The sequence below is a fragment of the Bos mutus genome, chromosome 22 (genome assembly GCF_027580195.1).
Source record: "Bos mutus isolate GX-2022 chromosome 22, NWIPB_WYAK_1.1, whole genome shotgun sequence".
NCBI lineage: Eukaryota > Metazoa > Chordata > Mammalia > Artiodactyla > Bovidae > Bos > Bos mutus.
In genome coordinates this window covers 69,454,635-69,482,234 of record NC_091638.1, presented here as the reverse complement: position 1 = coordinate 69,482,234, position 27,600 = coordinate 69,454,635, and the positions used below count along the sequence as shown (strand labels likewise).

At 53.9% G+C, this 27,600-nt stretch overlaps 1 protein-coding gene and 1 non-coding gene across 2 annotated transcripts; both read left to right on the top strand.

Annotated features, from left to right (window-relative positions):
• The first annotated feature begins 502 nt into the window (after positions 1 to 502).
• Positions 503 to 574, top strand: TRNAC-ACA (transfer RNA cysteine (anticodon ACA)). Its single transcript has one exon. It is a non-coding gene; the product is annotated as a tRNA-Cys (tRNA).
• Positions 575 to 4,393: 3,819 nt separating this feature from the next.
• Positions 4,394 to 18,682, top strand: NAA40 (N-alpha-acetyltransferase 40, NatD catalytic subunit). The gene is made up of 8 exons (XM_070359193.1): positions 4,394 to 4,599; positions 10,702 to 10,797; positions 11,799 to 11,851; positions 14,758 to 14,853; positions 14,926 to 15,084; positions 15,199 to 15,282; positions 15,783 to 15,860; positions 16,109 to 18,682. Exons 1-8 carry the CDS (start codon positions 4,594 to 4,596, stop codon positions 16,248 to 16,250), a joined length of 714 nt encoding a protein of 237 aa, XP_070215294.1. The 5' UTR covers positions 4,394 to 4,593; the 3' UTR covers positions 16,251 to 18,682.
• Positions 18,683 to 27,600: the final 8,918 nt, after the last annotated feature.

Sequence of the window (27,600 nt, the reverse complement as noted above, 5' to 3'; positions counted from 1 at the left end):
TCCATGGACAGAGAAGCCTGGCAGACTACAGTCCGTTCGGTTGCAAAGAGTCAGACAGGACTGAGCGACGAACACACACCTCTACAGAGACTGAAACCTGTGCTGCTCTAGCTGTTGACCTTCAACAACCCCGGAGGGAGTTCAGGGGGGAGGGAGGCACTCTGTGCTCCAGGGAATCTGGTGGGACAGGTCTTTAGATAGTTGGATGTTTTTAGGAACAGATTTTATGATCTCAATCCTTGCAGTCTGCTCATATTTAGAGAAGCACTGAATCCTTTCATGGTGACCTCAGATCCTCATGAATAACAAAAAACCTTTTGGAAAAATGAGTGCTTCAAGGTATTGACTCCCCCTTCACCAAAACCTTGTATATTGACCTTCCCCCACTGCCACTTTGGAGCAGTCTCTCAGAGCTATCTAAGATACTGCCTCCAGGGCTGCAGTCCTCGTTTTTGACCCAAATAAAACTTAACTCACAACTCTCAAGTTGTACAACTGTACTTCCCTGGTAGCTCAGATGGTAAAGCATCTGCCTACAATGCGGGAGACCCAGGTTCGATCCCTGGGTTGGGAAGATCCTCTGGAGAAGGCAATGACACCCCACTCCAGTACTTTTGCCTGGAAAATCCCATGGACGGAGGAGCGTGGTAGGCTACAGTCCATGGGATCGCAAAGAATCAGACATGACTGAGCGACTTCACTTTCTTTCTTTTCTTTCTTTCTAAAGTCACAAAGGATGGAAGTAGCAGAGAAGATGTTTAAACCCAGGGCAGTCTGATTCCAAAGCAGGCTCTGTCCACCACCCAGGGAGACCAAGGAAGTTCTGAGCAGGAGAGAGCTTATAATTGGGGGCAGCCCCCAGGGAGAAGGACACTGCTGTGGGGCGGGAATAGGGCACCAGGCCTTCTCAGGCCTCCTGAGGGCCTAGGTGATATCACCTCCCCAAGGGACTACTGGGCCCACCTCCCAGGCCTGGTCTGGTGTCCAGCAATCTCCGGCAGCCTAGGGGCGGTTGGACCCAAGAATGAGGAGTGGCCAAAGAGACAGGGCACGGGGTAGCATGGTGGCGGGGATCCCTGAAAGAGCTGACCATGAAGTCTGACCATGAAGTTCAATGTGGGTGAGGAGACAGAGAAGCCAAAATAGGCTGGGGGGTTACACTCTGCCCTTCCTCCCTCTGTGGATCCCCTTGCCCCACCCCTGCATGCGTCCTTGGCTGGCAAATACTCTTTCCTCCCCCAGAAACCTCCTTACCTCCTCCTCCTTCAAGGGCAAGTTCAGAAACCCCCTCTATCTACCTTGACCACCCTTCCTTCCACCCTTAGTCTCTGGTCCCTAGAGTGCTAAAAACCAGATTTTCTGACCCAGGAATGGGATGCAGCCCTAAGATTTATTCATTCTAGTTTACTGACATTCCCTCTATGGTCTCACCCAGTTTCATCCAGCTTTAAATACCATTCATACCTGACGTGCTGAAATTGATATCTCCAGGCTGGACCTCTCCCCTGAGTTCCAGCCTCTGATTACTCCACATCTCCTTGTGAATGTCTAAAAAGACATCTCAAACCTGATGTGGCCAAAACTGAAGTTCTGGTCTTCCCCTTCCCCACCCACCTTCCTCCTTTCAAGTTGTCTGCATCTCAGTGGAAGGCACTCCATTTTTCCAACAGCACAAGCTAAACACCTTGAAGATGTCTTGGTTCTTCTCTTTCCCCCACACCCCATATCCAGTCCATCGGGAAGTCCTTGGATCTTCCTTTAACGTGCGTCCATGTCCTGAACCCTTCTCCTACCTCCACTGCCACTCAGCTGGGGCAGCACCATCACTCTCGTATGGATTACAGCAGTGGCCTCTGCACTGCCCTGCCGTTGACCTTGCCCCTACACTCTTCTCAACCCAGCAGCCAGGTGGTCCTATGAGCACATACCAGGCCTTCTACTCCTTTCAGACTCTCTAATAGCTCACTCTAATTCCAGCCAAAGTGTTTTAAAATCTACAAGCCTGGGCTTCCCTAGTAGCTCAGCAGTCAAGAATCTATCTGCCTGCCAATGCAGGCGACACAGGTTTGATCCCTGATCTGGGAAGCTCCCACATGCTTCAGAGAACTAAACCCATGCGGCACAGCTACCAAGCCTACGCGCTAGAGCCGGGGAACCGCAACTACTGAAGCCTGTGTGCCTGGAGCCCATGCTCTGCAACAAGAGAAGCCACTGCAATGAGAAGCCGGTGCACCGCAACTGGAGAGTAGCCCCCGCTTGCCACAACTAGAGGAAAGCCTGAAAATCAAAAAGACAGCATAGCCCAAAATAAAGAAATAAATAAAATTATCTTTAAAAAAAAAACCCTACAAGCCCTAAAGAATCCTCCTCTAACTTGTCTGATTTTTCACTTCCACCCTTCTCCCGCTGGCCCACTTTGCTCCAGCCCGTTGTGCTCCTTGTAGTTAGTTCCTCAGACATTCCAATCGTGCTCCTGCTGGGGAGTTTTGGACTACCTGCACCCCCAGCCTGGAACGCCCTTCCCCTAGACGGCCTCCGGACTTTCTGCCTCCCCTCCTTCAGATCCTGACTCAAATGTCACTTCTTGTTTGCCTTCTCCGAACGTTTTAGTTAAAACTATAAACCTGGAGACTTCCCCGCTGGTCCACTGGCTAAGACTCCGTGCTCCCAATGCAGGGGGCTCAGGTTCCACCCCTGGTCATCGAACTTGATCCCACATGCCTCCACTAAGAGTTCGAATGGTGCAACTAAAGATCTTGCAAGTCAGAACTAAAGATCCCGTGGACCACAACTAAGACCTGATGCAGCCAAATAAATATTAAACAAAATAAAAACAAATTTTGACTTTTCACATCTGTCTTCCTGTTTCATTTTCCTGCATAAAACGTATATCATCCAACATGATATGTATTTTACTGGTTCATTCATTTAGTTTATTATCCACCTCTTCCTTCTAGAATACAATTTCTATGAGGGCAGTCCCTTTTCTGTTTGTTGTTTTCTTTGCTGCCTGCAACAGTGCTTAGCACATGATGGGCACTCAACAAATGCTGCTTGAGTGGCTGTTTGGGGGCCACCCCTGTGCTGTGCTGAGGGAAGGACAAGGAGTAAAACCTGAGAAAGCCTATGAGGCTTGTCTTGGGTGGCGGTTTTCTGATTTCCATGAGTACGACCCTATCTGGGGAGCTCTTAGAAGTGAATATTCTGCCTCCACCCCTGGAGATTCTGGGGTAGGGCCCAGGGCGTGCACAGTGCGCAGGCTCCCCAGGTGATGGTGACGCAGGTCTAGTGGGGGTCACACTGGTCTGCTGGGGTAGACTGAAATGAATGATGTCCAGGATGCCGGCTGTCTGTTTCACATCACCTTCCACTCCCCAGTATACATGCCCGCCTCCCCTCTGAAGTGTAAGTTCTGGACTGGGACGGCACGTTGTTTCTTTCTGTGTCCCCTGGGCTCCGCGTAGCGTTAGTATGGTCCTGTGCTGTGCTTAGTTGCTCAGTCATGTCCGACACTTTGTGACCCCATGGACCATAGCCGGCCAGGGTTCTCTGTCCATGGGGATTCTCTAGGCAGCAATACTGGAGAGAGTAGCCATGCCCCCCTCAGGTATGGTCCTGCTGCTGCTGCTGCTGCTGCTGCGTCGCTTCAGTTGTGTCCAACTCTGTGCGATCCCATAGACAGCAGCCCACCAGGCTCCCCCGTCCCTGGGAGTCTCCAGGCAAGGACACTGGAGTGAGTTGCCATTTCCTTCTCCAAGGCATGAAAGTGAAAAGTGAAAGTGAAGTTGCTCAGTCGTGTCCGACTCCTCGCGAACCCATGGACTGCAGCCCACCTGGCTCCTCCGTCCATGGGGTTGTCCAGGCAAGAGCACTGGAGTGGGGTGCCATCGCCTTCTCCGGTATGGTCCTAGTCAGTGTTTATTGAGACAGCGAATGAATGGAGGATGAATGAATGGTTAGAAGATAGTTACACAGATGAATTAAAAAGAAAAAAAAAGTTAGATGGATGAATGACTCTGGTTAGAAAAGGGATTTCAAGAGTTCACGAACTAGAAGGTGGGAAATGTTCCAAACACCTCTCCTATGCCCGAGGGTTGGAGGAGGAGCAGGTATTTCAGAGGTCTTGACGCGTTTGGTCAGCTGGGAAGGTGGCTGCTCCGCGGATGACCGGGTCAGGCGGAGGAGACGCACAGGCAAGCGCAGGGGCGGCCTTGCCACCTACCCGGCTGCCCAGCAGCACGCTTCCCCGCGGGCTGTGAAGCCGTTGCCATGGCTACAGACACAGCCTGGAGAGAAGGGGGCGGGCCCTGGCTTACGTCATTCCTAGCGCGACACTTGCTCCGCGTCTCCCGCCTCTTTCTGGTGTGCGAGCCCCTCGGCCCGCCTCCCAGGCTCTCCACCTGCGTGCCTTACCCCCGCCCGTCCCTTCGCGGGGCTCTGCGCCGGCGCGGTTCCCGCCGGGGCGCGCTGGGGAGCCCGCGAGGCGCATGCGCAGTACGGGGCCGGCCGCCGCTCCAGTGTCGCCGCTACTGCCGCCTCCCAGCCGGCAAGTGTGGGAAGGAGGAGCTGAACGCCACCGCCGCCGTTGTCGCCATGGGGGTGAGTGAGGCAGGGAGAGGAGACGCCAGGGCTGGGAGGGCTCCCCGCTCCCCCTGCCACCCCCCCTGCGCCCCCATTGTTCCTTGAACCCCCCTCTCACGTGACCCTGACCCCCTCCGGCCTCACGTGACCCCCCCCTCCCAGCCCCCACATGACTCGACTACCTCAGTCGAAGTGTCCCCACGCCCGGCCCAGCCCTGGGAATCTCCTAGGGAGCCCCCTCTTCGGGCCCCACCCCATACGGTGCCCCCCGCCTCTCGCGTCGCGCCCGCCCCTGCCTTCCTCTAAGATCTGTTATCTTCTTGGCGCCCACCCGCCCCCATCCCCGAGCAGTCCCTAGGTATCCCCCCCGCCCCCAGGGGTCACCCATCACCCGGGTGTCACTAGCTTCGTGGCTTCCCATATCCCAGGCCTGCAGTGGCTCGGAGGGAACCGAGGCCCAGAGGAAACGAGGCACCCAGCCAAGGTCACAGACAGTGACTGGGGGCCAGACCCTGGCTCAGGGCTCTCGAATCCCCGGCCGCTGCGCTTCCCGCTACTGGGCGAAGCTGATTTCCCCAGTCTCTTTCGAACGTCTCCACCAGGTTCCTCTTGCTCCAAAAACATTCTTTTCCTTATTGACAGAGGCTTGCCTTTAGGGGCCTCCCAGATGCACCTAAGTGGGTCTTATTAGTTGGGTTGCTAGTGGTATTCACACCGCAGGTGGTTTTGCGTGGGGAAGCTGTGCAGAAGGTGAGCCGGGGGCGGTGGTATTCACACCGCAGGTGGTTTTGCATGGGGAAGCTGTGCAGAAGGTGAGCCGGGGGCGGTGGAAGGGCCCTGGTGATGGCCCCAGCCCCGGATGGATAGTGACCACCTGTTCGGTAGAAGGCAGTCTAGAGGTGCAGTTTATGCCTTTTCCGGGCATGTGCTGATAGAAGGTTGGGCAGAAGTTACTCGCGTGTTTCTGTGAGTTCACCTTCCTGCAATCCTAGTTAGAGCAGCACCGGTCACTCTCCTGAACAAGTAACTGGCCCTCCCTGGCACCACGTATCTTAGTTTTTACACGAAGTTTCCACCACCTTTAGGGAGTCTTCACTTTGGAGCCAGAGAAACTCCAGTTCCAGCCTGATCTTCCCTGACTGGCAGCATGATGTTGTGCCAGTGACCTGGCCTTTGTGGATTTGAATTTCCTCATGGGTGTGATGAGGATGATACCTCCCCTTTGAGACAGATGTGAGGATTAAATGAGATAGTAGATGTAAATAGTCACATGGGTGCCTCTTAAATAGGGGTTGTTATTTTCCCCTTCTCAGCCTTCAGTTTTCGAAAATAGATGTGTGCTATTTTTAACCCATTGGATTTGTCCCTACTGTTATTAACCTAGATTTTTATCCTCTCCACTCAAATAGTTATTGACTGAATAAATCAACTTGTTAGACAGAAATGGCTGTCTTACTGTGTCAGAGCACTTTATGTAATCCATGTCAAAACCTATTCATCGTGTTTCAGCAAGGACTTTTGCATACTGTGTGCTTCATGTGTAGAAAATCCAGTCTAGAGGCCTTAGGCATATTTAACCTAGATTTTAGTGAAAGGTCCCAGGCCCCATCTTCTGTTGAAACTGAATAAAATCTTGAGTCCCTGGTATTACTTTGTGGATCTGCCCAGCATCAGCCATTCCAGACTGAGCAGAAAGCAACAAGCATAACATGCCATTCTGGTTCAACACTTCCTCATTGGTTGAGTTGAAACAGCAGGCCTCAGAGATCCTGAGATCCTTGCTGCTTCCTCTAGGGCCCCAATCTTATTACTCATACGTTACAGATGTGTTTCTCAGAACAGCCCCTACCTGGTTGGTCTCTTCCGGCCTAAAGCTCACTACAGAAGAGAGATGTGAATTTTCCTCCCTGAAGCAGAGCCAGAACCCTCTCATTATCCTCATTCTTTATGGGTGGGAGGCTGTGGACTCCCCACCTCATGTGGGAAGGGTCATGGTTCCTACTCATCACCCTCCAGCAGAGCGCCTTGTTCCATATGATGGTCTGGCCACCGGCTGAGGGAGAGGGTGGCCTCAGGTGGAGCACCGTTCTTTTCAGAGTTCTCTCACCCTTGCTGCCACACATGTGTTGTCTCAGGAATTAGAATTGAGAGCTCTGTCTCGGGCTTCCCTGGTAGTTCAGCTGGCAAAGAATCCACCTGCAATGCAGGAGACCCTGGTTTGACTCCTGGGTTAGGAAGATCCCCTGGAGACAGGAACGGCTACGCACTCCAGTCTTCTGGCCTGGAGAATTCCATGGACTGTATAGTCTGTGGTGTCGCAAAGAGTCAGACACAACTGAGCAACTTTCACTCACTCTCTTTGCTAGAAACAAGTTTTTTTCTGGTTTCCGTGTGGAAGCCTTGATACTGAAAACCTAAAGGGTACCAAGGCTTTTTTCTGAAAGATGCCTCCTGCCCCCATGTTGGTGTTTTTTAATTTCACTCTGTGACCCCTCACAGTCATAGAACTACTATTACGACCAGCAGTCAAAGAGATGCCACTTTGAGGGACTTACTGGTGGTCCAGTGGCTAGGCCTGTGTTCTCACTGCCAAGAGTGCAGGTTCAATCCCTGGTCAGGGAATTAAGATCCCACAAGCTGCAAGGTGTGGCCAAAAAAAGGAGACAGAGAGATACTACTTTGGTAGAAATAGCAAGCGGAGGAGTGTGGCAGCTGCATGTGAAAACAGCGCTTCCATCACAGTTCGTTACAGCAAGCATCATTTGCGCTTAATTGGTGGACGGAGCATGGACTTTGGGGTTCAGACCTGGATTTGAATCTTGGAGGATTTAGTCAGCAGGTGTTTATGGCTACTAGGTACTTGTGAACAGAAATCCTTAAAGAATTTTTGTATCTGGTATATTGTATCATCTTTTCCCATCGCAACAGCCCTGTGAGGTAGAAGCATCGTCAGCCCCGTTTTATGGATAAACTCTGGGAGTTGGTGATGGACAGGGAGGCCTGGCGTGCTGCAGTCCATGGGGCTGCAAAGAGTCGGACACACCTGAGCAACCAAACTGAACTGATTGATAAGGAAAGTGAGGTTCGGAGGAACCGAGTGACTTGTTGGAAAGAGAGTAAATAACTTGCCCAAAGTCACACAGCTATTAAGTAAGTGGGAGAGCTGAGAATCAAATCTGGGTCTCTTGACTCAAAATCCCACACTCTTTATTATGTAAAGCTCCCTTGGGAAAGACACTTAGCCACAAGGAGCTTTACTGTTCACTGTGCTTATTTCCCATTTTAATTAGGAGACTTTTCCTGTGTCCCCGCAGGATAGTCTTACCTCCACAAGGCAGGACAAAGCTAATTGGAACAGTAGGAGACCACTTTTCCTTGCGTGTGCTCAGTTCGGGGGAGGGCCTCTGCCTGTCTGGCCCAGCCGGCCGCAGCCTGTCTCATACCTGGTGTGCAGGCAGCGAAGCGCTTAAGGGGCACTTTCTTTATCCATAGCCTTGGGCCACAGCGGCCTGAAGCTCCAAGAGCTGCCTGGCTCACCTGTTCCCCTGCGTGAATGAGCCCATAAATCTGGAGGCCCAGACCTGGCCCTCCTGCTGCTTGTGCTTAGGAATTGCTTGCTTCTAGTGCTTAAGAATGAGACGCTATGGAGGGAACCTAGATTTCATTGCCTTCTGAGTCCTGGACGTCACGCATGCAGCACCTCCGATCCTTCAGCTCTGTATCACGCTGGGAGAGAGCTAGCGTGCAGGGTGAAGGCAGGGAGCTGGCCTCAACAGTGAAGGTGTGTGGACTTCTGGCCTAGCCTTTCGGCTGTCCTGTTAGGCCGGCCATCGAGTCCCCATTTTCCTGGAGGTGGAGTTCCTTTCTCAGTCCCCTGGCCTGTTTGACGCCAAAGCGCATGTCCTTTCTGCCCCATCGCACAGCCCTGGGATCTTCCGTGGCAGGTTTCCCTGTTCTTTATCCCTACCTCAGTGTGGAAGTGGGGTCTGAGGTGGTACTGCGTGGGCATGTCATGTCAGCTGCCACCACGCCAGAAGGGTAATGAGGAACAAGTCACTCAGCGGCTGCCTTGGGGGCTCCCAAGGTCTCATCTTGACCTTATCCAAACAGAGCCGAGAAGGTCTTGGCCGCAGGGGTAGGCTCTCCCAGTGGGAGACAGCGTGGCTGGGGGGACAGATGCTAAATCTGCAGCCCAGGCCCTGGGATTTAGTCTCCCCTTTGCCATTTGCTCCCTGGGGAACTCTGAACAAGTCACGACATCCCTTTGAGCCTCAGTTTCTTCTTGTGAAAGTGTTCTGCAAGATGAGTGTATCTCTCAGTGTTGTCTTGAAACTCAGATTCCCAGAGGGGGAAAAAAAAATGGATGCCCTAAAACCTCTCTGTGGTAGAGAAGGGCTAGTTCTGTCCCCAGATTCCAGCGTCAGGAAGACCGTCTGCTCTCTTGTTTGTTCCTTCCTCCAGGGAGGTAAAAAAGGGGCTCCAGCCTGGCTTCCTGCAGTGCCCAGCCCGCAGCTGGCACACAGCCGGTGCTGGGCGGGCTGTACGTAGAAGAGCCACCCCTGTGAGCTCCTCGCATCTGAACTCTCGCCTCCTGCTTGCTTGTGCAGGAGTTAGGCACTGTCATTCCTGGAGGAACCGAGGGTAGAGTTTATCCAGCAGCTGGGTTTTTCAGCTCACCCTTTCCTGGGCTGTGTCCCAGCTATGCTGGAATTGGAAGTAGCAAAACGTCTCACTGGTGAGGTCAGGAAGTGAGGGGTGGGGTCAGACGAGGCCATGTGGCTGGTGAAAAGCTGAGCCGTCTTCGCAGTGCCGTGGGGTGATTCAGGAGGTGCCTGTGCTGCTCTGTCCCTCCTTGGGAGTGAGAATGGGGAGTGTCGTTTATTGAACACAGGCCACAGTAACCCTCACGGGCTTAATACTTTAAAGGAGGTATTCAGGGCCGTGCTCATCAGTTGAGGGAAGGAGGCTCCAAGAATGGCTGTGGCTTGTCCTAAGACCTGCAGGGAGTACAGGGCAGAAAGAGGCTTTGGACGAGGTCTGTTGAGCTTTGGGCTCTTTTCCCCGTGTTTCCAGTTTGTTTGTTTGATCGTTCTTTGGAGGTGGTGGGTCATTGTGCACAGACTCTTTCTAGTTGCGGGGAGCAGGACCTCCTCTCGTGGCGGTGGCTTCTGTTGTGGGCTCTGCAGCACATGGGATCCTGCCGGAGCAGGGCTGGAACTCGCCTTCCCTGTACTGGCAGGCAGACTCCCAACCACTGGACCCCAAGGGAAGCCTACCAGTTTTTACACAGGGTAAGAGGGGAAGGTCCGTGTACACTTGAGAAAACCTCATGTGACTCTGCAGACGGGACGTGCTCCATTTGGAGGTATGGGGGGTTTGCGGTTTGCTTCTCTGTGTAAGGACAGCCTCCCTTTGCTCCTCCCCTGAAGCTTGGCTCTGCTGACCACGTGTCAGTGTGGCCTCTGTCCCCAGGTGAACTCCTTGGGGCCCTTCATTCTGCCCTTGTCACTGGGTGTTAAGTGTGCCTGCCACTCACTGGCCTTGCCTGCACAGCCATTTCTGGGAGCAGCTCTGTCTCCTTAAGCTGGAGTGCCCCAGGCCTCGCTTAGAAAGAGACCCACCTCCCCAGGAGGCTGTCCCCAGAGCAGATCTTTGTTTCTTGAAGCCTGAAGACACTGAAAAGGCTTTGAATAAGTTTATACTTAAGAGCAGCTATCAGCAGCTGCCTCAGATGCCATCGCCTTCCTGAAACCTGCCCTGAATGTGTCTAAAATTACTTGTTCCTGCCTTAGGAGGGAATGAACTAGTGAATATTTATTAGGCAGCTGCTGAGGTGCGGGGCTCTGCTTCAGGTATTGCCCTGTGCTCTCACTGAGTCCTCACAGTGACCCAGTGGTCCCGTGGTCAGTCCTCTTCCCGGTGGGGAAGTGGAGAAGTCTAGCAATGCTCCCACGGTCTCATGACTGGGAAACGCTCAGGTCTCCAGCCAGACCTGAGTTCCTGCTGCTGAGACCAGGCATGCCAATCAGGGACCGGCCCTTAGGGACCCCAGAGGGAAAGTCAAGTCCCATCTTTCATTAGTCACGGCCTTCCAGCCCACTCTGCTTTTCCCTTTTGCAGAGGAAGTCGAGCAAAGCAAAGGAGAAGAAACAGAAGCGGCTGGAGGAGCGAGCAGCCATGGATGCTGTCTGTGCCAAAGTGGACGCTGCCAACAGGGTAACTCTCCCCTCTTTCCCAGTCCCTTCCTCCTGGAACTTCAGCCTGGTTTTAAATTTGACTTCTTTTGGCGCCACCCTGTGGCAGAACGGAGTTGCTACACATCCGCACCTCTGCTGCCTCCTTTCTGCGGTGGGGTTGGGGTGGGGCTTTGGACCAGCCTGGTTGGGAGCCTGGGAGAGTTGTGAGGAGGACTCGGGATGGACCCAGGCGGATGGACCCAGGCGTGCAGGGAAGTGTGGAGTCAAGAGAAAGTGGCTGCTTCTCTTTGTGGGTCTGTTTCCTTACCACTGGAAAAGCATCTGGAAAAGTTTTTATTGGGGTTTTGCATCTTGGGGAGGAAGCCTCCCTAGTAAAATATGGTATGGTTTTCTCATTCTTGCCTTCAGACATTACTGCCTGCCTGGGAGGTGCCACAGGTTGTGCTATGCACTGGGGGTTGCAGCAGCCTGGTTTCAAGGGGCCGCAGTCAGGGGAGGAGTAGCCATGATTCTGAGCACCTGGGGGGCCTGACTGGGGGCGGCTCAGCTTTCCCATGAACCAGGAGAGACTGGGTCACCCTTCCTGCTGCAGTTCACGTTCCAGGTTTTGTTCTTCTTTTAGTCCACTCAGTAAACAGTCATACTTTCAAGGATGTGGCCCAGGGACATGATTGTCCATCTTGGATTTTGACCAGGGAAGGTTAATTGAGGACCTCGTAGAAGGACATGAGTGGATCAGGGGACCTCTCTTCTCTTGGGCCAGGTGGGCACCGAGCAGGTTTTAGGCCCGGAGGCCAGTGTTTAGTATTAGGCAGGCACGTTTCTTCTTCCCTGTCAAATGAAGCTACAGCTTTGTTGGCCCTTCTTCCTACACCCTGCACGTGACTTCAGATGGCGCGTCTGTGTGAGGGCTGCTCCTGGGCCGGGAGCTGTGCCTCCACGTGGGTCCACGAAGGGTGGAGCTGGTGACGGCCAGGCCCACGCTTGTGCTGCGTACTACTCTCTTCTTTCCCTCCACAGCTTGGAGACCCACTGGAGGCTTTCCCAGTGTTCAAGAAATACGATCGGAATGGGTGAGTGTTCAGCGTTCCTACCTGTCCTCTCCTTGCTCTTTAGGAATTCACCTTTCCAGAGTAGGTGTCCTCAGACTTCCTTTTTCTTTGTTAGTGAAAAAGCAGAAATGATGGCTAGTATCCTGCTGATACAGACCCCTCCGTTAGGGTAACAAAGGAGTCTGCGGATGAGCACAGGTGGCCTGATCTCAGACTGACGTCTGTGTGGGACTTGCTGTGCTCTCTGACCGAGAACCACAGAGCGGAAACAAACCTGAGAAATCATCTGGGCTGACCCCCTCGTTTTAGGCAGAGAACCAAGCCTCCGAGAGGCTAAATGAGAGTCTGAGCTTGTGGAGCTTCTCCCTGGCAGCTGAGGGGCTTTTCAGTCTCAGTCGAGCGCTCTTTCCCTGAGTATATAGTATAATGGTTAAAAGCCTCTTAGGGCTTTGTGACCCTGAACAAATGCCTTGCCTTCGCTGTGTCTAAATTTTCGAAATGGGTGCTTTGCCCACAGAGTCATCAGAAGGATTGCATGCAGTGTTAGTGCCTGGAACACACTAAGGCTGGACCCGTGTGAGCTGTTATTACTCCTGTTCTTTTCCCTAATCCAGCTCACTGCCAATTCTGGATTAAAGCTCCCCTCCCCTTTCTCTTGCTTTGGTTTATAAAATAGGTACCAGAGATGCTGTTGGCTCAGGGAAAAATAGGGGCTATGATTTTACAGAATCATCACCATGGGTTTGAATCATAATGATGCTTCTTATTAACCATATTTGGTTAAGTTGACATACTCTTTGAGCCTTATTTTTTTATCGGTTAAATGGAGTGATGATGCCAAACCTGCAAGGTGGTTTTAAGGATCACAGAGACTATATCCAGCATTGTAAGTAGGAGCTGGTGTCAGTATTCATTCTAGAGAATGAGATAAGACAAATGTAAACGCATGAATTACGAAGGAGAGACTCTAGCAGGTAATGCTGCGTTTGCCTTGCGTGGCTGTGTCTGAGTTTCATAGTATCACGTTAACGTGTTCTTCGTGTCTGTGATCAGATGCGTTACAGCTCCTCTCGAAGCTGCATCATTCAGATTCCAGGAAGTCCTTTGACATAGTTTAGCTATGACAAACCTAGACAGTGCATTAAAAAGCAGAGATATCACTTTGCCAAAGTGATACAGTCAAAGGTCTGTATAGTCAAAGCTATGGTTTTTTCCAGTAGTCATGTACAAATGTGAGAGTTGGACCATAAAGAAAGCTGAGCACAGAAGAATTGATGCTCTCAAATTGTGGTGCTGGAGAAGACTCAAGAATCCCTTGGACTGCAAAGAGATCAAACCACTCAGTCCTAAAGGAGATCCACCCTGAATATTCATTGGAAGGACTGAGCTGAAGGTGAAACTCCAGTACTCTGGCCACCTGATGCTAAGAGCCCACTCATTGGAAAAGACTCTGATGCTGGGAAATATTGAAGGCAGGAAGAAAGGGGGGCGATGAAGATGAGACGGTTAGATAGCGTCACCGGCTCAATGGATATAAATTTGAGCAAACTCTGGGAGATAGTGAAGGACAGAGGAACCTGGAGTGCTGCAGTCTGTGAGATTGCAAAGAATCAGATACAACTTAGTGACTGAAAACAACAACAGAGATTCCTTACTGTGATCTCAGTGTTCCCGCTCCACATTCTCATGACTTCCAGAAACATGGGCCAGGTCTGAAGCGGGCACTGCCAGTTGACTCTGGGCTCATTTGGTGCCTGGAATTGTGTGTGATTTGTGTGGCTAAGACTGCACTTTCATGTACTTAAATAAGTCAGATTAGTGGAGAATCTATACTCTCCAACCGGCCTTCAGAAAATTGATAGCTAAGACAGATGCAGTGCTGTGTTGGGTCATTTCTGACCACTACATGGCCAGTAGTACAAAGAAAGCAGACTCTTCAGAGCCAGGAGTCCTGTATTCACATGGCCGAGCACACATATAGCTCGTACAGTGTGCCAGTCAGCAGGGGTGACGGTGGCTTCCAGGGGAGATGTCCTCCGAGGAGTCAAGTCAGTCCTTTCAGAATGTGCCGCTTCCTCAAGAATGTGATTTCAGTTTGCCAAAGAATTTAACTGTAATTTACTTAAGTCATTTAAAAGTAAATAGCAGATCGAGGGAATTCCCTGGCAGTCTGGTGGTTGGGACTCGGAGCTTTGACTACTGTGGCCTGTGTTCAGGCCCTGGTCGAGGAACTAGGGTCCTGCAAGCTGCATGGCATGGCCAAAAAAAAAATAGATTGATACCTTAATGCCTCATTCATTAGTTTAGGGAAGCAGAACTTGGGAGAACCTGAACCCTGATGCATTCTGTTTGATCAGCTGAGAGCATTCCTGTGTCCTCAGAGGAGGCAACAGGCAGGACTCCTCAGGGATGGGGGCTGCGGTCTTCCTGAAGGGCCTGAGGTCATCCAGCCACTTTCGCAGGCGAGATTGGAAGATAAGAATGAAGGGCTCCCATGGGTGCCCAGTGAGGACTTGATTCAGAAATGAAAGCAACAGGAAAAATGCCTCAGGGCAGGAACTAAAGGAACAGAGAAGACTCGGGTGTTTATAACAATGTACAGAAGAATGGGCAGAGAGAGCAAAGAGGTAGCCGAGAGGGGCAGGAGTTGACAGAGTGCTGAGTCTGATAAGGACGGTGCGGGGGATGGGGGGGGAGGGCAGCAGGAAGCAGGGCTTGTGGTCAGGATGGTGGTAGGCTGGTGATGACAGTTGTTAATCTCAGCCTGAACGGCTTGGTTCCTTCACAGGCACCTTCTGAAGTCACGTCCGGGCTCAGCTTTTGCCTGTAGATGAACTGAGACCAGGCGCGCCTCATCGTCAGGCTGCCCAGGCAGCGGGTGGCGCTGGGCCTGGCGCCCGCTCCACACGCCTCCTTTCCTCTTGTAGGTTGAACGTCTCCATTGAGTGTAAGCGAGTGTCCGGCCTGGAGCCAGCCACTGTGGACTGGGCCTTCGACCTGACCAAGACCAACATGCGGACCATGTGAGCACGCCTGGGCGGGAGGGGCTGGCTGTGCTCTGCAGAGCCCCTGTCCTGACTGCCGCTGTCTCCCAGGTACGAGCAGAGCGAGTGGGGCTGGAAGGACCGAGAGAAGCGCGAGGAGATGACGGACGACCGAGCCTGGTACCTCATCGCGTGGGAAAACCGATCAGTGCCCGTCGCCTTCTCTCACTTCCGGTTTGACGTGGAGTGTGGTGATGAAGTCCTGTACTGGTAGGGGCCTCGGCGCGGGGGTGGGCGCCGGGGAGGAGGCAGAGGCCACGCGGGTGTCTGGGCCTGGGCCGGGCCTCACGGCCCCTCCAGGCTCACCCTGCTTTCCTCCCCAAGCTACGAGGTGCAGCTGGAGAGCAAGGTGCGGCGGAAAGGCCTGGGGAAGTTCCTCATACAGATTCTGCAGCTCATGGCCAACAGGTAGGGAGGGGGTGGTGTGTGTGCGTGTGTTCGAGCGTGCGTGTGTGTGTGAGCGTGTGTGTGTGAGCTCCTCATACAGATTCTGCAGCTCATGGCCAACAGGAAGGCCTTGTGTGTGTGTGTGTGTGTGTGTGTGTCACTCTTGGGAGGAGCTGCCTCTGCTGTATGTCTGGGAAGGGAGGTGGGGACAAGGCTCACAGGAATGTTCTGGAAGAAGGGTATCTAGAACCTCCCTGCCCTGCCGTGACTCCACATTTGGTGCAGTGGGCCCAGGGCAACAAGCACCCCCAAGTGCCTGTTCTGTGCGTCTCCACTGGGACGCGGAGGAGAAGCCAGTCAGGTGGGGAGCAACCTTGTCTCAGGGTGGCAGTGAGACTGCCGAGCGGGGCTCAGGAGCACTCCCAGGAGCAAACGGGAGACAGCAGGCGGAGACAGGAGAGAATACGTGCGATTTAGCACCTGTTTCTCCTTCTGGAAGGTTCTCTCTGCTTCCTTCTCAGCACACAGATGAAGAAAGTTATGTTAACGGTATTTAAGCACAATCATGGCGCCTACCAGTTCTTCAGAGAAGCGCTGCAGTAAGGAGCTGGGCCTGGTGGGGGACCCCCTGGGCAGCGGAAGCTGCCGGCCCGTGTCTTTTTCCCTGTCCTGGCCCCCCTCGTCCTGACACGGAGCTCCTGGGCCTGAGGTCCAGGGGGCAGGGGCTGGGGGAGATGGTGTGGGCGCGCCTTCAGCTTGGTTCCCTGCCCTGCTCCTGAGCCCTGACTCCTGGAGTGGAAGGCAGTCCACCGCCCCCCACCGACCCTTTCCTCCTGCCTGCCTGCAGATTTGAAATCGATGACTCTTCCCCAAGCATGTCCGGTTGCTGTGGGGAGGACTGCTCCTATGAGATCCTGAGCCGGAGGACCAAGTTTGGGGACAGCCAGCACTCCCATTCAGGCGGGCACTGTGGCGGCTGCTGCCACTGAGTCTGAAGCCGGAACGCGCTCTCCAAGGCCTGTCCTCTCCCCGGTCTCACGCCACTCACCAGGCGGCCTCCTCAGCCCCGACCCTGGGGAGAGATGGTCTGCCTGCCCCCCCTGCTTTCCCCTGGAAGGGCAGGCTGCCGGGAGGGGCAGCGAGGAGCCGGGCACCCGGCGTGTCCTCTCACAGTGGCTGCCTTCTCACTCGGCCCTGGGCGTGGGGCTCTGCGACCTCCCTGCCGCCGGATTCCTGACAAGCCCCCTCCCCGCCACACACACAGCTGGACGAATGGAGTGTTTGTTCCCAGCTTCGTGAAAATCCTGGAGCCCTAGGTCAGGGTCTGGCTGGTTCCCAAAGAGGAATGGACTCGGCGTAGGATCTTGTGCTGAGAGAGGCTTCAGAGTGATTCCTCCCATTCGGTGGAGGGGACGCTCAACAGAGACCCCGGAAGGTCTTTTGTGTCACAACCCCGGGAAGCAAGGGCACTCTTCCTGGCTGTGCCTTTGTGGATCCGCAGTTAGAGTGGAGTTGTCCCAGGGACCAGCCGGCTCTGGGAGCCCATGGTTGTCAGCAAGGTGCCAAGGGGCCGGGAAGCAGCGTCAGTGGGGCCTGTGCGGGGACCACGGCTTCTCTGACTTCTGACAAAGCTGCATCCCGAGCTTGGCCCCATGATCTCAAGGTGGTGACCCGAAGTTTTTACTCATAGGAAAGAGCTGGAGCCTGGCCTGCTCGTCTCCGTCCTCTCTCGCTGCCTCCTCCTGCCTCTCGCCTGCCCCTGCTCCGTTCTGACTCTCGAGGGGGAAATAACATCAGGGAGCCCCTTGTCTTCCCCCTTAAGGCCCCTCGTTCCTGCCATATTTAATGCCGTTTCCTCTCATATCTTGGTGCTGTTAGCTCTCTGAGGGTGGGTCTCCTTCCCCACCACCATCACCCCTGCCCCCTGGCCTTCGGAGAGCCCCCAGCCAGCAGCAGGCCTCCTGCCTGCACCCCCGAGCCTGGCCCCTGCTCCCTTAAGGAGGCCCACCCTGGCCGGCAGCATGGGAGGCAGCCCCACAGCTGCCCCTCTCCCTGGTGTCACCGGTGGTGGCAGGTGGGCGGGGAAGCCCCTTCCTCTCCTCTCGGGTAGACAGGGCATGGGGTCAGAGCTCAGGCTACCCCTCATCCCCAGACCTTACTCCCCTTCCAGGGAAGAGAATGACCAAATCCTTATCCAGGAAAAAGCACCTGCTGCCTCCCCTGGGACAACCTGGAGCTCTGCCTTCCAGAGCATCCCAAAGGTCCTGCCTGCAGTGTTGCTCCCAGGAGGTTGGTCAGTGCTTCTGACCTCAGTCCACTCACACCCCAGCCCCTGCCCTGACTCAGGCTGCCTGTGCAGGCCCGTCTCCCCGAAGCTGCTCTGGCTTCTCCCAGGCTCCCACGTGTGCGGGGCCGGGGCACACAGCCTCCCCACTGAGTGCTCTGCGATGCTCTTGACTGGCCAGCTGTGGACATGGCACTCCCTTGGAGAGGGCCCTGCACCTTCACACTGGAGCAAACCCACCTTTGCCCCACTCGGCTGGCTCCCAGGAGTTTTTACCCAAAGGGGAGGGTTTTCATTGCTGGGAGGACATTAGAGGGTTCCTTCCAAGAATCATGGAGCAACGGAAGCATATTTAGGAAGAGCTTTTCCTTTGATCCCTGCTGTCTGTCAAAGGACACAGAATGATAAATACTCATCATTTTAGATCATGGCTTTCTGATAACCTCCCACTCACGGGGCCCCCACATAAAGGGGGTGAAGCGTCCATGTCTTTCCCTTCACTGGACACCTGGCACTGAGCCCCATTAGTCAACGGACACTGGTGTGAGCCGTGCCTGTCCAGCCGCCTCTGCCGCCACCCACAGGCTGCTGGGGATGGGGGTCAGGCTGGGCAGGGAGGCACAGCCTGAGGCTTGTAGGTCACCCTGTTGCTGCCATTGAGCCTGTTCAGTTCTCAGCCATCAGTCTCCATTTCCCCAAGGTCTTGGTTTTAAGAAACAGCAGGTCTTGTACCAGGCTTTTTGGTTTGTTGTCTACTGCTGCCAAGTCGCTTCAGTCGTGTCTGACTCTGTGCGACCTCATAGATGGCAGCCCACCAGGCTCCCCCGTCCCTGGTGGTTTGTTTGGGGCATGTTAAAAAATATTAATTTGAGATTTGTTTTTTAGTTGTTTTCCTCTCTATTTCAGGTTATTTTCATTGATGTCAGATATGTACATGACGTGTGTGGTTCTTTTTAACCCTTCCTGGGTTTTGTTTTGTTTCGTTTTTTTTAGAGGAAACTTTGGAGATAAAATGCCTTCTTGATATATATATATTTTTTTCTTTAGCAACTTGTTATCACTGGAATCAAAGGGAAAAGTGATCTTTTTTTGCATTGGCTGTATTTGTGTGTCACAAATAAAAGACACTTTGTTCAGCTGCTGGGATGGCTTCCTGATGCTGAGGTGCCATGGCAGCAAGGGCTCAGACCATCCAGCATTGGATCTAAACCCTCGGGCACGTAGCTGTGATGGCCCCACACCTCCTCCTGTGACGGAAGCCTCGGGCGGGGAAAACCTCAGGGCGTTGGAGGTGAGGAGCCAGTTGTGGAAACTGAGACCACCGAATGCATGTTTGTGCCACTTCTCAGAAGCCCAGGGCAGAGGTCAAAGGTCTTCTGGAAGGTGCCTGCTCTGCACGCTGGAGAGAGTCCCAGGCCAAGTGTCATGACATTTAAGGTCTGCAGGCAAACGTAAATTCCAGAACATTTGTGTGGGAGTTGAAGAGCGCGTCGGTGTTTCTTTGACTTAACTGGGGTACTCAGAATATTCTTCGTCTCTTGAAAAGATTCCGGTCCCCCTTCACTCAGAAAAACAGGCCCAAAGGAAGAGTAACTCACATCAGGCCTGACAGGGCAGGAGAGTTACGAGCTGGGGGAGGCCCAGGCCTCTTGAGTGTGACAGATGAGCTGTGCAGCTTCTCCCGGGCGGACTCCCACCAAAGCCTGACCCAAGGAGCAGGGGCAGGAAGTGGGCCGGGAGCCAGGGCTCAGAGCGCTTCCCATGGACGCTGAGGGCCAGCCTCCTTGTGTTGTTGCCCGGCGGTCCCCTCTGCCGGAAGGTGGAGAGGGCGGTCAGGGTGGAGCCCCGAGCCCCTGGAGTCTTCACGCTCTGGTGGGACAGTGATCTGAGGAAAGGAGCAGAGTCAACAGCTGTCTCGCAGGTGCCCCATGTAATGGCCTCAGCCCTGGGGGTGGGCTGGGGACGGTGGGTGCAGCTCCCTTACCCTGGAGGCATGAAGGAAGGCATCCCAGACCTTCGGGAAGGAGAGCATTTTAAATGCTGGAACATCACTCAACAGCCTTCTCATGAGATGGAATTCTGCCTCCACCACCCCACCCCCAAGTTCTTTGTTCCTTGAAAGTGAAAGTCACTCAGTCACGTCTGACTCTTTGCGACCCCAAGGACTATACAGCCCATGGAATTCTCCAGGCCAGAATACTGGAGTGGGTAGCCTTTGCCTTCTCCAGGGGATCTTTCCAACCCAGGGATCAAACCCAGGTCTCCTGCATTGCAGGTGGATTTTTTACCAGCTGAGCCTCAAGGGAAGCCCTTGTTCCTTGAAGGCTCTTGTAACCCCAGGCAGGAATTCCTTGGAGTCACTGTACCCTTGCTGCAGAGTAAATGACCAGATCTAGAAGGATTGGAGGGGCTCCCTTTGCCATCACTGGCCCTGTCTGCTCTCCACACCACTTTCCTAAGTAACCAGGCTCCCTTTTTGGTCCTCCGAGGTGGCTGCCCCCACCCCTACCTCCACCTATGGCTCCAGACTTCATCATTCCAAGTGGTACCAGCTGGAGCGCCCACCCCCCTCGCTGCCACCACTTCAGTGAGCAGATAGAGCAAGAGGCGCAGTTGCAGGATGAGAGGTCCTCAGTTTCAGGCAGAGCCTGAGCTGGTCTGAAAGTTTCCCCAGTGTGCGAAACCTGGTCACCGATGGTTTCTACCACCAGGCTTTGAAAGTGGCTGCTTCAAACACAGGCAGGTGTATCCTAGTTTTTTCTGCTTTTCCCTCTTCAAAAGTATTAACAGGTTGTTTTTCATGAGGTCAAGGGTCTAAGGCGATTGGGAAGATGCTGCAGAGGCACCTCGGAGACTGGACAGCCCGATGCCCTTGCACCGTTGCTTGGCTACGGTGGGAAGGAAATGCATTTGGTGATCCCCTGGGATGCCAGCGGCCACTCACCCTTGGTCTTCACAGTGCTGAGGGCCCAGCAGGGTCTGCATCCGTCTGCGTGCCCTGGTCCGTGGTCGTAACCCCAGACAGGATGCTGTGGGCATGCAGGTCCTTGTTGGCGTCCCCGTCACGTTTCACGATGGAGTTGTGGGTTGTCTTGTCGGTCCTGGTGGACTCCCTACCTGGCAAAGCCGACACCTGTTGGCCTGGTATCTTCCTCAGGTCCTGACCAGTAGGGGCGCTGTCTCCTGAGAGAGGCCTCCCTTTTGTCCCATGTAGGGAGCTGCCTAGAAATATGGGGACTGGAGCTGAGAAGGTCATTGTCAAGGCATGTCTGCCCTGCGGGGGCAGGCTCACCCCCAGTGGAGGGCTAGAGGACGGCCTTAGGATGGGGCCAGGGCCAACAGTGATGACTTGCCCTCCAGAAGACGGGGAGCAGCTGTAGTCATCTTGTGCTCAGATTCAGGGTCACAGACCCCAGGTTTCCCTCAGTGTTCCCTGAGTGATCTCCTGCCAGAGCCCGGGCTCCAAAATCCGTGGCCCAGTTTAGCCCCCTCCAACCCGGACCCTCTGCCCATGGTGGGGGCGCAGCACCCGCGGGGGCCCTCTTGTGGGGCATGCACACTTCTGCATCGCCCGGGTCCTGCCTGTGCCATGGTGGACAAAGTAAACCCTGAACAACAGCACTTGGGGCTGTAGGGCGCCCTGCCCTGAGAAGCCAAATGTCTGCTGCAGGCTGGCAGGGGAAGGGCCGCCCTGTGCGCAGGGTCGGACACCCCAAGTTTGGAGAGAAGAGATCCTACAAAGGGACTGGGTGAGAGGACTTGGAGCCGCTAGCAGAGGTTGGGGCTGCAGCCATGAGCCAAGGCCTGACAGCTGACCTGGGGGTGGCTGCAGCCGCCATGGGTGCAGCCCGCCCTCCTGCACACCAGGGTTCTGTGCCGCAGGGTGGTCCTGGCCTGACGCAGGAGGGTGCTGTTGTGAGGGGTGGGGTGGGAAGGGGGGCTCAACCACCCCACCCCCAACCAGTGGTGATGAAACAGTAGCTGTGCTCAGCAAGGATCTTCACGAGGGTATCAGTAGGGTCCCAGCCCTCCTGGCCCAGGTGCTGGGTTTCAAGGGGCAGTACATAGCCCTCAGGTGGGCACATCGTGGGTGCTGCCATCCCTGGGGCCCAGCGTGAGCCTGGGGGTGGGTTGCAAAGTGGCTTCAGACAGCTGGGGAGGGGGCTCCAGGAAGTGGCTTGTACTCCCAGGGCAGCCCGTGTTCTGAATGTTGGCTCCAGGGAGCAGGAGGGGTGGGGAATAAGACGAAGGGGAGCGGGTGTCAGGGATGGGGGCTCTTGTGCAGGGCCTTGGGGTCTCTGGGGGCCTGGCTGTGAGATGGGGTGTGGAGAACAATGAAAAGACTCGGGGACTTGCCCAGGGCTAGAGGTCAGAGGTCAGCTGTCTGGAGATGGAGAGAAGGCCCAGACTTTGGAGTTGTAAGTCCAGGCAGAGAAGTCTGGATGCAGGGTTGCCGCATGGCAGGGGTGAGCCTGGGGGTCCACATGGGTGTGGCCAGAGGCATAGCCTCAGCAAGGGCTCGAATGCCCGCTACGTGACAGAAGATTCAGTGTCTTGTATGTGACCTGGGAAGTCCTCAGCTTGCTCTTGACCTTTGAGTTGAGTGGGGCCTCCAGTATTCTTGCCTGGAAAATCTCGTGGACAGGGGAGCCAGGTGGGCTATAGTCTCTGGGATCGCAAAGAGTCGGACACAGCTGAGGATGCACAGCAGCACAGCCCATGTGTATATACTTAGAGGGTAATATACACATTGTGTGTGTACATACACACATTGGTGAGCGGTGCCCGGTGTTCCACCCAGGCCACACGCGGCTTGTTGTGGAGGCTGTGGCACACACAGATCTCCCTCTTGTCTGAGGTGGGGTGCCACGCTCCATGGGGTACTTGAACGAAAGGATGCTGTGCTTGCTCCGGACTTCTTGCCCATATACGAGTCCTTCTGGCCAAGTCCATCATGATGTCCTAGGGAGCTGGGGAAGGAGGCCTTGGGTGTGTTTGGGGGGGGCCTCTAGCCCAGTGGCCCTATCCCCTGGGTGTCTCAGTTTACCCATCTGTACCACAGGGCAGGGGCGGTGGCAGGCAGACTTGGTGATCTGACTGCCGTGTGGGGGACCTTCACCAAGCCAGAGCCATTGCCACACACCAGCTGGCTCATCACTCACTCTTGGCCGCTGACTGTGGGCAGCCGCCCCAGCCCACAGCCTCCTTTTGTCTTGGCAGCTGTACCTGTGCAGCCAGCTGCAAGGGGCCTGGGCCAGGACAGCCGTGTCTCCCCGGGCAGGGCAGTGCCCCTGCCCCACCCCCATGCTGCTCCGCCCCTGACAGCTGCGTCCTGGCCTGGCCCTGGATGTCTGGCGCCTGGTGACAGCTGTGCCCCAGGAAGAGCAGATGCCCCTTCGGGACCCTGCTTCATCCCTGTCCCACCCCTGCCCGGGGGCTCCTTGCTCCTTGTTGAGGACGACCCAGACCAGAGCTGGGTCCTCCTACCCCTTCCCCACCACTTTTAATTAGAACTTTTTTTAAAAAATTGAAGTATAGTTGCTTTACAATGTTGTGCCAACTTCTGCTGTTCAGCAGAGTGACTCAGTTATACACATACGTTCATCCGTTTTCATACTCTTCCCTGTGGTTTATCACAGGATCCTGAGTATAGTTCCATGTGCTGTTTATCAGGACCTTGCTGCTTGTCCATTCCAAATGCAGTGATTTGCATCTACCAACCCCGGACTCCAAGTCCGTCCTCCCGCGCGGCAGCCACCAGTGTGTTCTCCGTGTCTGTGAGTCTGATTCTGTTTTGTGGATAGGTTCACTCGTGTCATATTTTAGATTCCACGTAGAAGTGATATCATGCGGTATCTGCCTTTATCGTTCTAACTTACTTCACTAGTATGATGGTCTAGAGTTGCATCCATGTTGCTGAAAATGGTATTACTTCATTTGTTTTTATGGCTGAGTCCTTTCTACCCTTTTTTGCGTGAAAACCCCCATTTTTAATTTGTCTGTGTGACCCCTGGCAGTCATAGAAGTACTGTTGTGACTGGCAGTCACTGAGATACCACTTGGATAGTAATAGCGAGGGGAGGAGTTTGACAACTGCCTGTGAAAACAGCACTTCCATCACCCTTTGTAACAACAGGCGTCCTATACATTGAAGTGATGTAGTGGAGGGAGCATGGACTTTGGGGTTCAGACCTGGATTTGAGTCTTGGAGGATTCATTCAGCAGGCATGAAGTGAGTACCTGCTGTTCGCTGAGTGCTGGGTGTCCCTCGGCAGACAAAGCGGGTGTGACTGCTCCTCTGACTCCGGGTGCGTACAGTCTGGTGGGAGTGGAGATACAGGGCGTCTAGAAGACCTCTGAGAATCCTGCCCATGGGCTCTGTGAGCCTACAAGTTATCTCACCTCTCTGTGCCTGCTTCCTCAGCAAAGAAGTAGGCACGCATTCCTTGCTGAATTATTTTAAAGATTAAATCCCCTCCCTCTCCTCGGACCCTCCTCCTTTGGACAGTGGACCCTTCCTGAGCTCTACAAAGGCCTCCTTCTGCTACCCCCACCCTAGGGAGACAGTCCCCACAGGCCTGTAGAGCGGCCACCGCTGACCTCAGCTAGAGCACTGGGGTGGGGTCCCTTCACCCTCTACCCCCGGTGCTCAGAGCCCAGCCCTCACGTGATGTGCCAGGAGGGCAGTTCAGGTCAGTGGGGTGGCTGGAGCTGTGCATATTTGGGGGGCAGGCGGCTGAGGGATTTATGCCTGCTGCCCCACAGGGCTGAGGCCTGACCTCCTCCCCAGGACTCGCAGCTCTACTAGAGAGAGCAGTTGTTGGGCCAGAGCCTTTAATGGACAGGGGCCAGGCCTGGGGTGAGGTCACCCAGTGTGTCTCTAACCCGAGTATGGCCAGTAGGGTCTGGAGTCAGCCCTGGGATGGGGCATCTGGGATCTTCCCAGCCCATACATGACCATCAGGACTGGGGGCCCAGATGGGGACACGTCTCAGGAGAAGCGACCAGCTCTTCCACCCACTCCCAAGGCTTGGGATCTATTCTTACTGCTCCAATCAGAGGAGTGGGTGGGGTGGAGGGACAGCTTGGGCCCTTGGATCAGAGCCAGGACTCAGGCTGGGATCTCTGGGTCTGGTCGAAATGCAAGAGAGATTCCTAGCAATCTGAGCAGAGTGGGCAGTCCTGGGGAATGAGTTCCCCATCTGTGCAAGCAGCACGGTAGTTACCAGGGTGTCAGAGAATATCCCTGCCTCCCAGAGAGTCTGTCACTCACAGGCAAACTTCCCTCACTGGGCCAGGGAGCCCCCTCTTCATGCTTGCTTATTCTAATGGCAAAAGAAGCACCCCTGGGACTTCCAAGAGCTTCTACTTCCGGAGCTGCTGGTTCGATCCCTGACCTGGGAACTAAGATACCCACACGCTGCATGGCACGGCCAAAAAAAGAAAGTGCCCCAACGTGTGATCCTGGGAAAAGATTGCACCAGAAAAGGACCATTTCCCACCACTGTCTAGAGTGTTGAACCACTGTTTAACCCTTGCGTGAACTAGTGTGAACCACTATTCACAATTGTGTGTCCAAACAGACTTTTACCTGTGCATATTCCGAACCCTAGGGATTTTTTTTCTTTGTTTTAGAAAAGCAAGCCCCTATCACACTTTATGTTTTCTTTGCTTCTTATTTGTTTTAAAGCTTTTACAAACTGAAGTGTAACAGGTATTGTAACCTAATATCAATGTCAGCTTGTGCCAGATGGTGCTTAGTCGCTCGGTTGTGTCTGAGTCTGCAGCCCCCATGAACTGTAACCCCCCAAGCGTCTCTGTCCTTGGGGATACTTCAGGCACGAATACTGGAGTGGGTTGCTGAAGTGTGACAGCTGAGCTATTTCAAATCCTAAAAGATGATGCTGTGAAAGTGTTGCACCACAATATACCAGCAAATTTGGAAAACTCAGCAGTGACTACAGGACTGGGAAAGGTCAGTTTTCATTCCAATCCCAAAGAAGAGCAATGCCAAAGAATGCTCAAGCTACCACACAATTGCACTCATTTCAAATGCTAGCAAAGTAATGCTCAAAATTCTCCAAGCCAGGCTTCAACAGTACACGAACCATGAACTTCCAGATGTTCAAGCTGGATTTAGAAAAGGCAAAGGAGCCAGAGATCAAATTGCCAACATCCGCTGGATCATAGAAAAAGCAAGAGAATTGCAGAATAACATCTGCTTCATTGACTACACTAAAGCCTTTGACTGTGTGGATTACAACAAATGTGGAAAATTCTTTAAGAGATGAGAATACAAGACCACCTTCCCTGTCTCCTGAGAAATCTGTATGCAGGTCAAAGTAACAGGACTGGACATGGAACAACAGACTGGTTCCAAATTGGGAAAGGAGTACGTCAGGGCTGTATATTGTCACCCTGCTTATTTAATTTACATGCAGAGTACATCATGTGAAATGCTGGGCTGGATGAAGCACACTCTGGAATCAAGATTGCTGAGAGAAATATCAATAACCTCAGATATGCAGCTGACACCACCCTTATGGCAGAAAGTGAAGAGAAACTAAAGAGCCTCCTGATGAAAGTGAAAGAGGAGAGTGAAAAAGCTGGCTTAAAACTCAACATTCAGAAAACTAAGATCATGGCATCTGGTCTCATCACTTCATAGCAAATAGATGGGGAAACAATGGAAATAATGACAGACTTTATTTTCTTGGGCTCTAAAATCACTGCGGATGGTGACTCAGCTGCCTTACTTACCTCTCCCAGACTTTCCCTCTCTCTGAAAGAGGTTCTGAAAGAAGTCACATCACAGGGTCCATGAGGAAAGCCCTGGAACAGAACACAGAGGTGCCTGCTTGACAAACGTTCACTCTTTCCCTCTAGCTGCCAGTGCAGGAGAGGAACGTGAGATTCCTCAAGGGAGTAACCCAGGGGACCACAGGAAAGTCCATCCCTTCCCAAAGCCTCTCCAGGCCTATTGCCTGGCCGTGCTCTAATCTGGATGTTATTACTTTGTTCACTGGACAAAGGGCTGACAAAGCCCCGTAGGGCCGCAGGGAGGTCCCTGTCCCTTCATCCTCCCAGGGGCAGGCAGCTGGGGCCTGGGCCTCCCAGCTCTGTGTTCTTAGGCTGTGTCCCTTGGGCTGTGGTGGGGGAGGTGCTTAGAAGCACGTGTCCTGGGCTGTTTGCCAGGGCCCAGGCCAGGACAAGGGCATGGGGCCTGGTGGCTGGGGGAAGGCTGGACTGAGACTGCTGGGCATTAACAATAACCACGAGTAGGGTGGGGGAGAGGGGGAGGGGCGGAGAAGGGCCCTGGAGAGCTCAGGGCTGGGGAGCCCACGTCTCCAGGAAAGGCTCAGGCACAGCCTACCCTCTGGGGCACTCTGGGTCCATCCCACCTTTCTGTGAGCACCCCTCCCTGCTCACATGGGGCTGAGGCTTCTCCTCCAAAGCCCGTGTTTTCCTGGCCTCTTGCCACCTCACTTCATCCCCATCCTCTGCTGCTATCTTTGATGCCATTGACCCCAATATCAAAACTGGAACTTCTGGAAATTCTTTTTTACAGCACTTTTCGTGGGTTTAAAAGCATGGGTTTTGGAATGGAGAGACCCGCCCTGGAATCCTGGCTGGGCAGCCTTGGAGCTCTATGAACTTGAGCAGGTCATCCAGTTCTTCAGGCTTATTTTCTCACTTGTAAAACATTTGAAATAATAATAGCACCTCCCTCGCGACATTGTTATGAAGGTGGAATGAGATTATACAGATGAGGCCCAACTCAGTGACTGGCCCCTTACCCCCTTTCCTGTTTCCCTCTGTTCAGTCTACTGCAATTCATAAGTATCCTCTAAGTGTGTGCCAGGCCCTTTGAAGACAGTACTGAACTAGACAGGCTCTGCTCTCAGATGGCTCCCAGCCTAGAGACGAAGACCACTCCTGTGGGGAGTACTGTCACAGGGGCTGCTGGGCACAGAAGTGGCGTCAGCCTGGGGTGGCCAGGGAAGGCTTCCTGTGGCAGTGTCACCTGTCACTTCCTATCACATCATGGCACCCTC